At 38.0% G+C, this 13420-nt stretch overlaps 1 protein-coding gene and 1 long non-coding RNA gene across 2 annotated transcripts in view; one reads left to right on the top strand and one right to left on the bottom strand.

Annotated features, from left to right (window-relative positions):
• Positions 1-13420, bottom strand: part of LOC309507893 (uncharacterized protein) — a 313871-nt gene that overhangs the window by 101239 nt on the left and 199212 nt on the right. The window contains exons 54-60 of the mRNA XM_082182320.1: positions 13185-13289; positions 10165-10269; positions 7125-7229; positions 2440-2544; positions 2156-2272; positions 883-961; positions 17-212 (exon numbers count right to left, since the gene is read on the bottom strand). Coding sequence (XP_082038446.1) covers positions 17-212; positions 883-961; positions 2156-2272; positions 2440-2544; positions 7125-7229; positions 10165-10269; positions 13185-13289 — 812 coding nt within the window. The remainder of the gene's footprint in view (positions 1-16; positions 213-882; positions 962-2155; positions 2273-2439; positions 2545-7124; positions 7230-10164; positions 10270-13184; positions 13290-13420) is intronic.
• LOC309507956 lies at positions 2551-9902 on the top strand. The gene is made up of 3 exons (XR_014209320.1): positions 2551-3691; positions 8696-9114; positions 9779-9902. It is a non-coding gene; the product is annotated as an uncharacterized lncRNA (long non-coding RNA).

Raw genomic sequence — 13420 nt, 5'->3', positions numbered from 1 at the left:
GTCATGAGCCTCTTACCTTTAAGAGTATCTACAAGTTCATCTTGCTTCATAATTTTTAGGAAGTGCAGTGTGATATCAAGAGCTGCTTCTTTGATGCTACTCATGTCATCTATATAGTCCTGCACAAAGTATTGGGTGTTCTCCTTTTTTAGTATTTTCTTAAACTTTTCCAGCTCATTCTTTAGGAATACAATTATTTTGTGCTCAAGGTCCTAAAAGCATAAAAACAAAGATGAGTACAACAACAAAATGTAACCAAATTCACATCCATATATGAAACATATGGTTAAACAAATTACAGACATCAGAAGTAAAAGCATTAATGAAGCTATGATAATGTGAAACTACAAATAGCATATAAAATAAAAATGAAAACTGCAGAACACCAGTTAGCTTGAGAAAACTATTTATGCAATAATTTTAGGTACAATTATTGAAAGTACGTAGTTAAATGACAAACAAGTGTTTGCCTATATGCAATTTTTACAGGCACATTGCTGCTGCTGGATTATGCTGTTAACTTCTTAGACAAAGGCAGTAAATGTAACACACATACCAGAATTAAGGTAGGCAAATATTAACATTACAGAATGTCAATATGACTGTGCCCCAAATCATACATAAATTACAAATCATACCGAATTGTAGAGTTGCTAAATATTGTTTACATATAATTGTAAGTTTAATGAAGCTGCTTGTCTACCAACATGCAAATATATGAGTCATGATTGACATGTGGATGTGTACACAACTGAAATGCTAAATACATTAATTTGTTGTCTTTTTTAAAATAAAAATACACTATTTTACATTTGTTGAAAAACCCATTTGTTTATTATAATATAAATTTGAACAATAAATACAAAACAATATTTTCCATACCTGAAAGACCCAGATGAGATTTTCTCTGAACTTCTTGAAGCGGCAACTCTGAAAGTCTGTTTTTTTCTCATACTGAATCCTGTTAGCAAAATAAATGTGGTCATTGTTTATAGTATATCTAATAAAATACAGCATGTGCAATATTAGACAAAACTAGAACTGGAAACAGCATTTTTTTGCAAACAAATGTCAAAATTTGGTTATGTTTCATGTTCTTGTTTCATGTCTGTCAAGTGATCCCCTGTTCAAGTCATGTGATCCAGCCATGTGTTCCCTTGTCTGTTGTGTCATGTTGTCATTGGTTCATCGTTTCATTGTTCAGAGGTGTCCCTTGTCTAGTCATTAATCTTGTGTGTATTTAAGCCCTCATGTTTGCCGTGTGTCTTGGTCTAGTTTTGTTCCACTGTAATTGCTGTCGGTAAGCATCATGCCATGATCTTGTTGTTTTGTTTTCTTATGTTATTATAATCAAAGCTGCATGTGGGTTCTATCTTCAAACTTGCCTGGATTCATCACAACAAATCTACAGTATGTTGATAAGGAGCTTCAAATGTATACAATATAAGATCATTCTCAAGATCAGCATTACCAGTGTTTTCTGTTTTTATTTCTTATGGGGTATTTTTTTATTTCATGAAGGTATATGCAAGCATCCTTAGTGATTCATCTCTGTAAAAACTGACTGAAGACATCCATGTCACAGTCCAATAGCCAAAGAGAGTATTATCACACAACTCACGTGACAAAGCAAATAAACATTGTCTTTTTAAAAGGATAATTCACCCAAAAATGAAAATCCTGTCATTTACTCACCCTTAAGTTGTTCTAAACGTATACATTTCTTTGTTGTCCTCAACATAAGATATTTTGAAGAATGTTCATAACTAAAAAGTGCATGGTCCCAATTGACTCCCATAATATTTTTCCCTACTATGGAAGTCAGTGGGGCTCAACAACTGTTTGGTTTTCATCATTATTCAAAATATCATCTTTTTTGTTAAGCATAGAAACTTTTTTGTTCAGCAACTTGAGGGTGAGTAAATGATAACAGAATTTTCATTTTTGGATGAACTATCCCTTAATGTATTTTAACACATATGCAAGGTGCTGAATTTTCTTCAAAAGGCACAATGTACAACATTTTAAAAGCCAGGTAACTGGCCAAAAAATTATAATAACAATAATTATGAATACTAACATGGTTAATCGTTTATGTTGTAAATTAAACTAAAATGTGAACTGTGTTATTTAAAAGTTGTGTTTGTGTCCCCACCTGTTGAGAAGAAAAGTTGCCAGTTCAACATCACTGTTCATTCCCTTTTGAACCTTTAGACTTTTCCACCGTGCAATTTCTGCACCGATATTTACTGTGGTCTTTTGTCCTTTGTTACTAAATCACACAAAACAACAAATCACATGGAAACTAAAAGATCCACAGATGTCACAGATACCTCTCTATCCAACACCTTTCAGAAAAAGGTTTTAATGTAAATAAAGTTTCATGATACTCTCTGAAATACTTTCTAACACAGTAAATATGTGACCAACAAGAAATACCTTTTGGTAGATGTTGTTTTCTCACTGAAGCTTGGCAGTCCACCATCTTTTGAACGGTCACTCCTCATAGACACTAAGCTGGACTCAGGTGAGCCGGATCTTTCCCTAATACACAAAGAGCAAACAGAATCGATTTATTGCAGGAGGTCCCACTGTAACTGATATCTACATCTGCTATACAGTTCTGTTAGCTTACATAGATACTGCTTTTTTAAGTTAAGTTTTTATAAACAAAAATAAATCCACAACATTGATAATAAACTTCAGTCGTTTTCAGTGTATGAATCAGAATCAGAATGAGCTTTTTATTTTTATTTTGTGTGCAAACACAAGGAATTTGTTGTGGTTTTACAGGAGCTCTTGGTACATACTTATAAATTAACATACATATATGACATGAAAACAGAAGAACATTTAAATAAGACCAAGTGAAGAAATAAATAATAATGTATACATCTGAAACAGAACAGAAGATTTATATACAGAATTGTGCATTATGTACTGTGCATATACAATCATAAAAAAAAATTTTATATGTATTGTGATGTTTGTACGTCTTGTAATAAAATAAAGTAGTAAGCACAGACACAAGTGCGTATTTCTTTCTTCTCTTTTCCTTCCTTCCACTGTCATCTAGTGACTACACAATAACTCTGCAGACACAATATTTTCCATTTTCTTTAAAGAATAACTTTAAGAAACAATTTACCTCTTTATATAAAACAAATTATATTAGCAAAACAAATGGTGTATTAACTCCTAGCACATTCTTTAAGGAGTGCCTTAATAACGTTAAAACTAATCCAAGTACACAACCAAAACAATAATTGACTGGATTTGAATCATGGACTATTTCATTTTACGAAGTTAGGCTAACTGGAGGCAGCTCTCCGATGCAGAAGAGAACTCAGAGACTGACAAAGCAAGTAAGTGAGAAACAGTGGCGACCATTTCTGGTTCATCTGTTGGTTCACTCGTCTCAGGTAAGGGGAGTCGAGAGAGACAGTCTGCTGTTGTGTTGTATCTCCCAGGGCGCAATGCAACATCACAGGAATAGCATAACAGACGGGCTGACCACCTAGCAATTCGCATGCAAGCTCTACCTGTGCCTTTTGATGTAAGAAGCGTTGTAAGGGCTTGGTGGTCAGTGCGCAGAAAGAAATGTCTAACCCAGAGATACGTCCTCCATTTTTCAATACTCCACGCACAAGCCAGTTCTTCGTTTCTTTGAGCTGACGAAAGAGTTCGGGAGGCAAATGCCACTATGTTTTGAGGTTCTCAAAACTTCACGCAGGGGTTCAACCACTGTTGCGTAGTCAGGTAGAAATTTACTATATACCAAGACGTAAGGGCCAGGAATGAGCGCAGTGAGGCCGTGTCATGGGGAGCAGGTGCGTGCACGACAGCAACTACATTATCAGGGTCTGGATGTAATCCCTCTTTAGAATTCGTGTGCCCCAAAAATTTCAAGGTTTGCAGCTCAAATTTACATTTATGCATATTTAGTTTCAGACCAGCCTTGTTCAGACAGTGAAGTACAGCTTTTATGTGAGTGTCATGGATGTCCTCTGTGTCGACGCAAACAATTAGGTCATCCAAGTAGGCTTGAACACCTGGCAATCTGTGCAGTATAGCCGTCATCAACTTCTGGAAAGCAGGCCTGGCCGAAGCCAGTCCATACGGGACACGTTAATAATGAAACAGCCCGTCTTGGGTAATAAATGCCATTAAAGGGCCCCTATTTTGCTATTTTAAAGTTTCCTAATGTTGTTGTGGAGTCTCCTACAACATGTTTACATGCATCAATAATATACATTTGCACACCATAACATTTTCAATGACTCTCAAAAGACTCGTCAAATGAATCAATCTCTCTAAATCCCTCCTTTCCGCGATATACTTTGCTCTGATTGGCCAGACAGCTCAGTCTGTTGTGATTGGCCTACCGTGTACAGCACATCGAAAACAAAACCGCCCATTGCCATAACAACGTCAGCTCTGCTTGTCCTGAGGCTTCCTACACCGTAAACTAAACACAGTAACGAACAATGACGTCGATTTTACCATATCAATGCGAGCACGAGTCCGATGATGAAACACTGGAAGAACTAGTTATTCAACTCAAACCTCCATCACAAGGAAGACTCGAGCAGGACGTTTCTCAGTGATACACTACTCAGTTTGAGGTACATTATATGAGATGTTGCAACTGTAATTCCTCACCATCAGCATTAACAAGTGCATGTCCATCAACAAACCGATTATTTTACTTGTACTAATTTATTTACAGAGTATTTTTCTAATATATTGCGGTGAACACGTGGAAACTGTATCAATAAAAGTGCATATATTAGCCAAGCTCTAGAGTGAATGACCTGATGTAACATAAACGTTGGTAAAACAGATATTTCCTCAAAGTAGTGAGAACGACAGGCAATCTGCATTAATAGACACAGTTATAGGTAATCGTGGCCCACAACTGATTAGCAGAAGTATTTCAGTAAGACAGTAATAACATTAGCCAGTTAGCAGGAGACCTACACAATATAAAACTCAAAACGAAGTATTTTGAACATCATCTTTCAAGAGCAAGTGGTTTGCGAATCCTGCATTGAACTCTGAGATTTGAGAAGCAGTCGTCAGTAAAATAAAGGGAACACAGCAAACGTTTAGGATTATACTGCTGTGATATCGTGGAAAAGATTAACTTTAACCACTGAGTCTTCACATGCTCGTCCTTGGGCAGAGAAAAGAAACTGGCTTTACCTTCACATTATAGAGCACAGCGCCGTCTTCTTAACATAATGCTGTCCAGTATCCACAGGAATCAGCTGTTGGTTTGAAGTTCAAGTTTCCCTGGTGTCTGCGTGCGCAATAAGTGGGCGGGCAATATTCTAATGTTTGGTCTTGACGTCACAACGAAACGGCTTATGACTCATTTGAAAAACGATTAATTTAATTGACTCAGAGTCGAATCTTACTTTTGAAAGCTATGTTACACACTACATGAAAGGTCATTTTCAAAAATCCATAATAGGGGCCCTTTAAATCTCAACTTTCAGGGTGCAATGGAACCTGGTGATATATTGAGGCCAGGTCTATGGTTGAGAACACTGTCGGCCTATGCAGTTCTGCCAACAGTTCCTCTATATGGGGCAAGGGGTGGCTATCTACAACTATAGCCTTATTAGGCTCCCTAAAATCAACGCACATGCAAATTCCACCTCCTTTTTTGTGTCACTACAATTGGGGAGACCCATGGAGATGCATCCACCCGTTCAATTATGTCATGCTCCAACAGGTTTTTCAGATCATCTGAAACTGCTTGCCTAACTGACAATGGCAGTCTTCTCAATTTTTGTTGAATAGGAACAAAACAAACCTTTCACTTTCATTTTGTGTATGAATCCACTTGCAGTATGCACTGCCATTATTTCAGAATTCTCATTTGCAATCACAGTATCGCCTTCAATACAGCCATGAAGTGCTTTCAGCAGATCCATTCCAAGCAAAGTGAGCCTGACTTTACAATGTAGAATGTGCCCGCTGCTGTACTACCATCATGGAAGACATCTGTAGAAAAACCGCCCAGCACTGGAATAATCTCTTTGGAATAAGAAACTAATTTTACTGTTGCTGGATTGAGGGTGCATGAAGCAAAATGTTTACGGTAAATGCTCTCGGGCAGTATTGATACTGATTAGCCCATGTCCACAATTAACTCCACTGGTTGACAAAGTCCATAATTTTTTTTAATTTGCACTGAACAGAGAATTTTGTCTGTCACCGTCTTAGGATCATTCATGTATAATACAGTGAACTCTGGTATAACAATCTCACGCACCTGTTTCTGTGATGATCGACAAACTTTGGCAAAGTGCCCAATTTTTCCACATGAATTGCATACTGCTTTGATGGCTGGACATGAAGGTTTTTTAGCCAGACGGTTGTTGGATCCGCAACGGTAACATGAACGCCGCTGTCTCGCGTTGGCAACTGACCGATCTGGCGAAGGGGAAGGTATTGTCTTTCTGTCCCTTTGTTTTACATTCCGGTGACTCTGTATGGCCCGTACTTGTGAAGTACCTGAAAGAATCTCTGAGTTCTTTAATGCGGTCTCCATTTGCACTACTATTGAGACAGCTTTAGTCAGCGTGAGGTCTGGTTCAAGTAAAAGTCTGTCCCGAATGAGTGAATTAGCTGCTCGCTCCACAAGCTGGTCGTGTAACATTTGTTCTTTCATTTCTCCGAAATCACATGCAACCGAAAGCTCCTGTAAAGTAGCCAGGAACTGATTAATAGTGTCATCAGTCCGCTGTGTCCTTTGCCTAAATTTGTGTCTCTCTGCAACAACATTAACTGCAGGAACGAAATATATTCTAAAATATCACTGTTCATTCCCTTTTGAACCTTTAGACTTTCCCACCGTGCAATTTCTGCACCAATATTTACTGTGGTCTTTTGTCCTTTGTAACTAAATCACACAAAACAACAAATCACATGGAAACTAAAAGATTCACAGATGTCTTTATAATTTGGTCAAACAATTATCAAAACAGCAGATTACCTCTATCCAACACTGATCATTTCAGAAAAAGGTTTTAATGTAAATAAAGTTTCATGATACTCACTGAAATACTTTCTAACACAGTAAATATGTGACCAACAAGAAACACAAGAAATACCTTTTGGTAGATGTTGTTTTCTCACTGAAGCTTGGCAGTCCACCATCTTTTGAACGGTCACTCCTCATAGACGCTAAGCTGGACTCAGGTGAGCCAGATCTTTCCCTAATACACAAAGAGCAAACAGAATCGATTTATTGCAGGAGGTCCCACTGTAACTGATATCTACATCTGCTATACAGTTCTGTTAGCTTACATAGCTACTGCTTTTTTTTATTTTATTTTTTTTATTTTTTATAAACAAATATAAATCCACAACATTGATAGTAAACTTCAGTCGTTTTCAGTGTATGAATCGGAATCAGAATGAGCTTTTATTTGCCAAGTGTGCGCAAAAACACAAGGAATTTGTTGTGGTTTTACAGGAGCTATATATAAATTAACATACATATATGACACAAGAACAGAACAATATTTAAATAAGACCAAGTCTGGTCTACATCTGAAGTCTACATCTGAAACAGAACAGAAGACGTATGTACAGATTTGTAAATTATGTACCGTTTAATACAACCATATAAAACATGTAAATGTATTGTGATGTTTGTACATTTTGTAATAAAATAAAGAAGCAAGCACAGACACAAGTGTGTATTTCTTTCTTCTCTTTTCTACTCTTTTCTTTTCCTTCCTTCCACTGTCATCTAGTGACTACACAATAACTCTGCAGACACAACATTTCCCCTTTTCTTTGAAGCATTTTGGTTAGGGTACTGTCTTCGAACATTACAACATAATACCATACTCTATATTCCATACACTAAGTATTATAGAATTAAAGAATACTTTAAGAAACAATTTACCTCTTTATATAAAACAAGTTATATTAGCAAAACAAATGGTTTATTAACTCCTAGCACTTTCTTTAAGGAGTGCCTTAATAACGTTAAAAGTAATCCAAGTAAACAACCAAAACAACAATTGACTGGATTTGAATCATGGACTATTTCAGCAACATTGCATCTATTTATTTCTCTAACACAAAATCCTTCAACCAAGCTGGTTGTTTAAGAAATCTCACACCACTTCTAGGACCCGTTGGGTAGTTCCACAGGTATGAGAGGTGCAGGTGAAGGCTTGGCCGTTTTGTCGTTCTGAGTAAGGTTCTAGTTCTTGTTTCACTGACTTCTTGTTTTTTAGGCCAGCCATTCTTGATCTGTGCACGAAGTTAGGCTAACTGGAGGTAGCTCTCCGATGCAGAAGAGAACTCAGAGACTGACAAAGCAAGTAAGTGAGAAACAGTGGCGACCATTTCTGGTTCATCTGTTGGTTCACTCGTCTCAGGTAAGGGGAGTCGAGAGAGACAGTCTGCTGTTGTGTTGTATCTCCCAGGGCGGAATGCAACGTCATAGGAATAGCATAACAGACGGGCTGACCACCTAGCAATTCGCATGCAAGCTCTACCTGTGCCTTTTGATGTAAGAAGCGTTGTAAGGGCTTGGTGGTCAATGCGCTAAACTAAATGTCTAACCCAGAGATACGTCCTCCATTTTTCAATACTCCACACACAAGCCAGTGTTTCCCTCTCCACAGTCGTGTACTTTCTTTGAGCTGACGAAAGAGTTTGGGAGGCAAATGCCACTATGCGCTCAGTACCATCAGCGTGTAGCTGAGAAAGGACTCCTCCCACACCGTAATCAGAAGCATCAGTACTCACGCAAGTTGGCAGTCAGGGATCGAATAGAGTTAGAGTGGGGCTCTTTGATAAGTGTGTCTTCAGGGTGGTAAAACTTTGATCAGCCTTATCAATCCAGAGAAAGTTCATGTCAGTGGAGGTTCTCAAAACTTCACGCAGGGGTTCAACCACTGTTGCGTAGTCAGGTAGAAATTGACTATATAACAAGACGTAAGGGCCAGGAATGAGCGCAGTGAGGCCGTGTCATGAGGAGCAGGTGCATGAACGACAGCAACTACATTATCAGGGTCTGGATGTAATCCCTCTTTAGAAATCGTGTGCCCCAAAAAAAATTCAAGGTTATAGAGCTGGTAAGTCCCGCCCCTTCCGCTAACCCCACTGGACCTCTAGGTTGAAAAATCTTCAATGCAAGTGAATGTGAGAAAATAATTATTTTCTGGTCTCGTTTGAATTTTGCCATGAATGTGAACATATGTTGTCTGTGAATTTTTAATAAAATTTTTCGTGTGAAGAATGCTACAATTTAGCGGGTAGAAGTTTGATACGGTTAGACTTTGTGTGAGAGCACTTTGTGGACTACAACTCTAGTTTTTACATCAGACGGGAATCTGAAGAAAGAACAGCCCATTTGGTTTGAATGGTGACATTTGGGTACAAAACACACAGGCATCTCGATCTGTCTCCATAGATTATCGCAGCATTAGCATTAGCACCGTGATTTGACAAGTGGAGGGAAAATGTGTTATGGGGTGACGTCACATAGGCGACATGTAGTCTTTCTCGTTATGTCTTTTCCACAACTGCTAGCCAAAGAATCATACAATATACTGTCAAACTCGAAACATGAAAAATTATAAAAAAAATTCACAGACAACATATGTTCACATTCATGGCACAATTCAAACAGGACCAGAAAATAATTATTTTCTCACATTCACTTGCATTGACGATTTTTCAACCTAGAGGTCCAGTGGGGTTTTACGGATGGGCGGGACTTACCAGCTCTACAGTTCAATAGTGAATAGTTTCATCAGTCCGCTGTGTCCTTTGCCTAAATTTGCCTTTGCGACAACATTAACTGCAGGAACGAAATATCTTTAAAAATATCACTGTTCATTCCCTTCTGAACCTTTAGACTTTCCCACCGTGCAATTTCTGCACCAATATTTACTGTGGTCTTTTGTCCTTTGTAACTAAATCTCACAAAACAACAAATCACATGGAAACTAAAAGATTCACAGATGTCTTTATAATTTGGCCAAACAATTATCAAAACAGCAGATTACCTCTATCCAACACTGATCATTTCAGAAAAAGGTTTTAATGTAAATAAAGTTTCATGATACTCACTGAAATACTTTCTAACACAGTAAATATGTGACCAACAAGAAACACAAGAAATACCTTTTGGTAGATGTTGTTTTCTCACTGAAGCTTGGCAGTCCACCATCTTTTGAACGGTCACTCCTCATAGACGCTAAGCTGGACTCAGGTGAGCCGGATCTTTCCCTAATACACAAAGAGCAAACAGAATCGATTTATTGCAGGAGGTCCCACTGTAACTGATATCTACATCTGCTATACAGTTCTGTTAGCTTACATAGCTACTGCTTTTTTTTTATTTAGTTTTTTAGTTTTTATAAACAAAAATAAATCCACAACATTGATAGTAAACTTCAGTCGTTTTCAGTGTATGAATCGGAATCAGAATGAGCTTTTATTTGCCAAGTGTGCGCAAAAACACAAGGAATTTGTTGTGGTTTTACAGGAGCTATATATAAATTAACATACATATATGACACAAGAACAGAACAATATTTAAATAAGACCAAGTCTGGTCTACATCTGAAGTCTACATCTGAAACAGAACAGAAGACGTATGTACAGATTTGTAAATTATGTACCGTTTAATACAACCATATAAAACATGTAAATGTATTGTGATGTTTGTACATTTTGTAATAAAATAAAGAAGCAAGCACAGACACAAGTGTGTATTTCTTTCTTCTCTTTTCTACTCTTTTCTTTTCCTTCCTTCCACTGTCATCTAGTGACTACACAATAACTCTGCAGACACAACATTTCCCCTTTTCTTTGAAGCATTTTGGTTAGGGTACTGTCTTCGAACATTACAACATAATACCATACTCTATTCCATACACTAAGTATTATAGAATTAAAGAATACTTTAAGAAACAATTTACCTCTTTATATAAAACAAGTTATATTAGCAAAACAAATGGTTTATTAACTCCTAGCACTTTCTTTAAGGAGTGCCTTAATAACGTTAAAAGTAATCCAAGTAAACAACCAAAACAACAATTGACTGGATTTGAATCATGGACTATTTCAGCAACATTGCATCTATTTATTTCTCTAACACAAAATCCTTCAACCAAGCTGGTTGTTTAAGAAATCTCACACTTCTTCTAGGACCCGTTGGGTAGTTCCACAGGTATGAGAGGTGCAGGTGAAGGCTTGGCCGTTTTGTCGTTCTGAGTAAGGTTCTAGTTCTTGTTTCACTGACTTCTTGTTTTTTAGGCCAGCCATTCTTGATCTGTGCACGAAGTTAGGCTAACTGGAGGTAGCTCTCCGATGCAGAAGAGAACTCAGAGACTGACAAAGCAAGTAAGTGAGAAACAGTGGCGACCATTTCTGGTTCATCTGTTGGTTCACTCGTCTCAGGTAAGGGGAGTCGAGAGAGACAGTCTGCTGTTGTGTTGTATCTCCCAGGGCGGAATGCAACATCATAGGAATAGCATAACAGACGGGCTGACCACCTAGCAATTCGCATGCAAGCTCTACCTGTGCCTTTTGATGTAAGAAGCGTTGTAAGGGCTTGGTGGTCAATGCGCTAAACTAAATGTCTAACCCAGAGATACGTCCTCCATTTTTCAATACTCCACACACAAGCCAGTGTTTCCCTCTCCACAGTCGTGTACTTTCTTTGAGCTGACGAAAGAGTTTGGGAGGCAAATGCCACTATGCGCTCAGTACCATCAGCGTGTAGCTGAGAAAGGACTCCTCCTACACCGTAATCAGAAGCATCAGTACTCACGCAAGTTGGCAGTCAGGGATCGAATAGAGTTAGAGTGGGGCTCTTTGATAAGTGTGTCTTCAGGGTGGTAAAACTTTGATCAGCCTTATCAATCCAGAGAAAGTTCATGTCAGTGGAGGTTCTCAAAACTTCACGCAGGGGTTCAACCACTGTTGCGTAGTCAGGTAGAAATTGACTATATAACAAGACGTAAGGGCCAGGAATGAGCGCAGTGAGGCCGTGTCATGGGGAGCAGGTGCATGAACGACAGCAACTACATTATCCCTCTTTAGAAATCGTGTGCCCCAAAAAAATTCAAGGTTATAGAGCTGGTAAGTCCCGCCCCTTCCGCTAACCCCACTGGACCTCTAGGTTGAAAAATCTTCAATGCAAGTGAATGTGAGAAAATAATTATTTTCTGGTCTCGTTTGAATTTTGCCATGAATGTGAACATATGTTGTCTGTGAATTTTTAATAAAATTTTTCGTGTGAAGAATGCTACAATTTAGCGGGTAGAAGTTTGATACGGTTAGACTTTGTGTGAGAGCACTTTGTGGACTACAACTCTAGTTTTTACATCAGACGGGAATCTGAAGAAAGAACAGCCCATTTGGTTTGAATGGTGACATTTGGGTACAAAACACACAGGCATCTCGATCTGTCTCCATAGATTATCGCAGCATTAGCATTAGCACCGTGATTTGACAAGTGGAGGGAAAATGTGTTATGGGGTGACGTCACATAGGCGACATGTAGTCTTTCTCGTTATGTCTTTTCCACAACTGCTAGCCAAAGAATCATACAATATACTGTCAAACTCGAAACATGAAAAATTATTTAAAAAAATTCACAGACAACATATGTTCACATTCATGGCACAATTCAAACGGGACCAGAAAATAATTATTTTCTCACATTCACTTGCATTGACGATTTTTCAACCTAGAGGTCCAGTGGGGTTTTATGGATGGGCGGGACTTACCAGCTCTACAGTTCAATAGTGAATAGTTTCATCAGTCCGCTGTGTCCTTTGCCTAAATTTGCCTTTGCGACAACATTAACTGCAGGAACGAAATATCTTTAAAAATATCACTGTTCATTCCCTTCTGAACCTTTAGACTTTCCCACCGTGCAATTTCTGCACCAATATTTACTGTGGTCTTTTGTCCTTTGTAACTAAATCACACAAAACAACAAATCACATGGAAACTAAAAGATTCACAGATGTCTTTATAATTTGGTCAAACAATTATCAAAGCAGCAGATTACCTCTATCCAACACTGATCATTTCAGAAAAAGGTTTTAATGTAAATAAAGTTTCATGATACTCACTGAAATACTTTCTAACACAGTAAATATGTGACCAACAAGAAACACAAGAAATACCTTTTGGTAGATGTTGTTTTCTCACTGAAGCTTGGCAGTCCACCATCTTTTGAACGGTCACTCCTCATAGACGCTAAGCTGGACTCAGGTGAGCCGGATCTTTCCCTAATACACAAAGAGCAAACAGAATCGATTTATTGCAGGAGGTCCCACTGTAACTGATATCTACATCTGCTATACAGTTCTGTTAGCTTACATAGATACTGCTTTTTTAAGTTAAGTTTTTATAAACAAAA

Source organism: Leuciscus leuciscus (assembly GCF_965113295.1).
Source record: "Leuciscus leuciscus genome assembly, chromosome: 10".
In the NCBI taxonomy this organism is placed as follows: Eukaryota; Metazoa; Chordata; class Actinopteri; order Cypriniformes; family Leuciscidae; genus Leuciscus; species Leuciscus leuciscus.
This window is presented reverse-complemented; position numbering and strand designations above follow the sequence as displayed.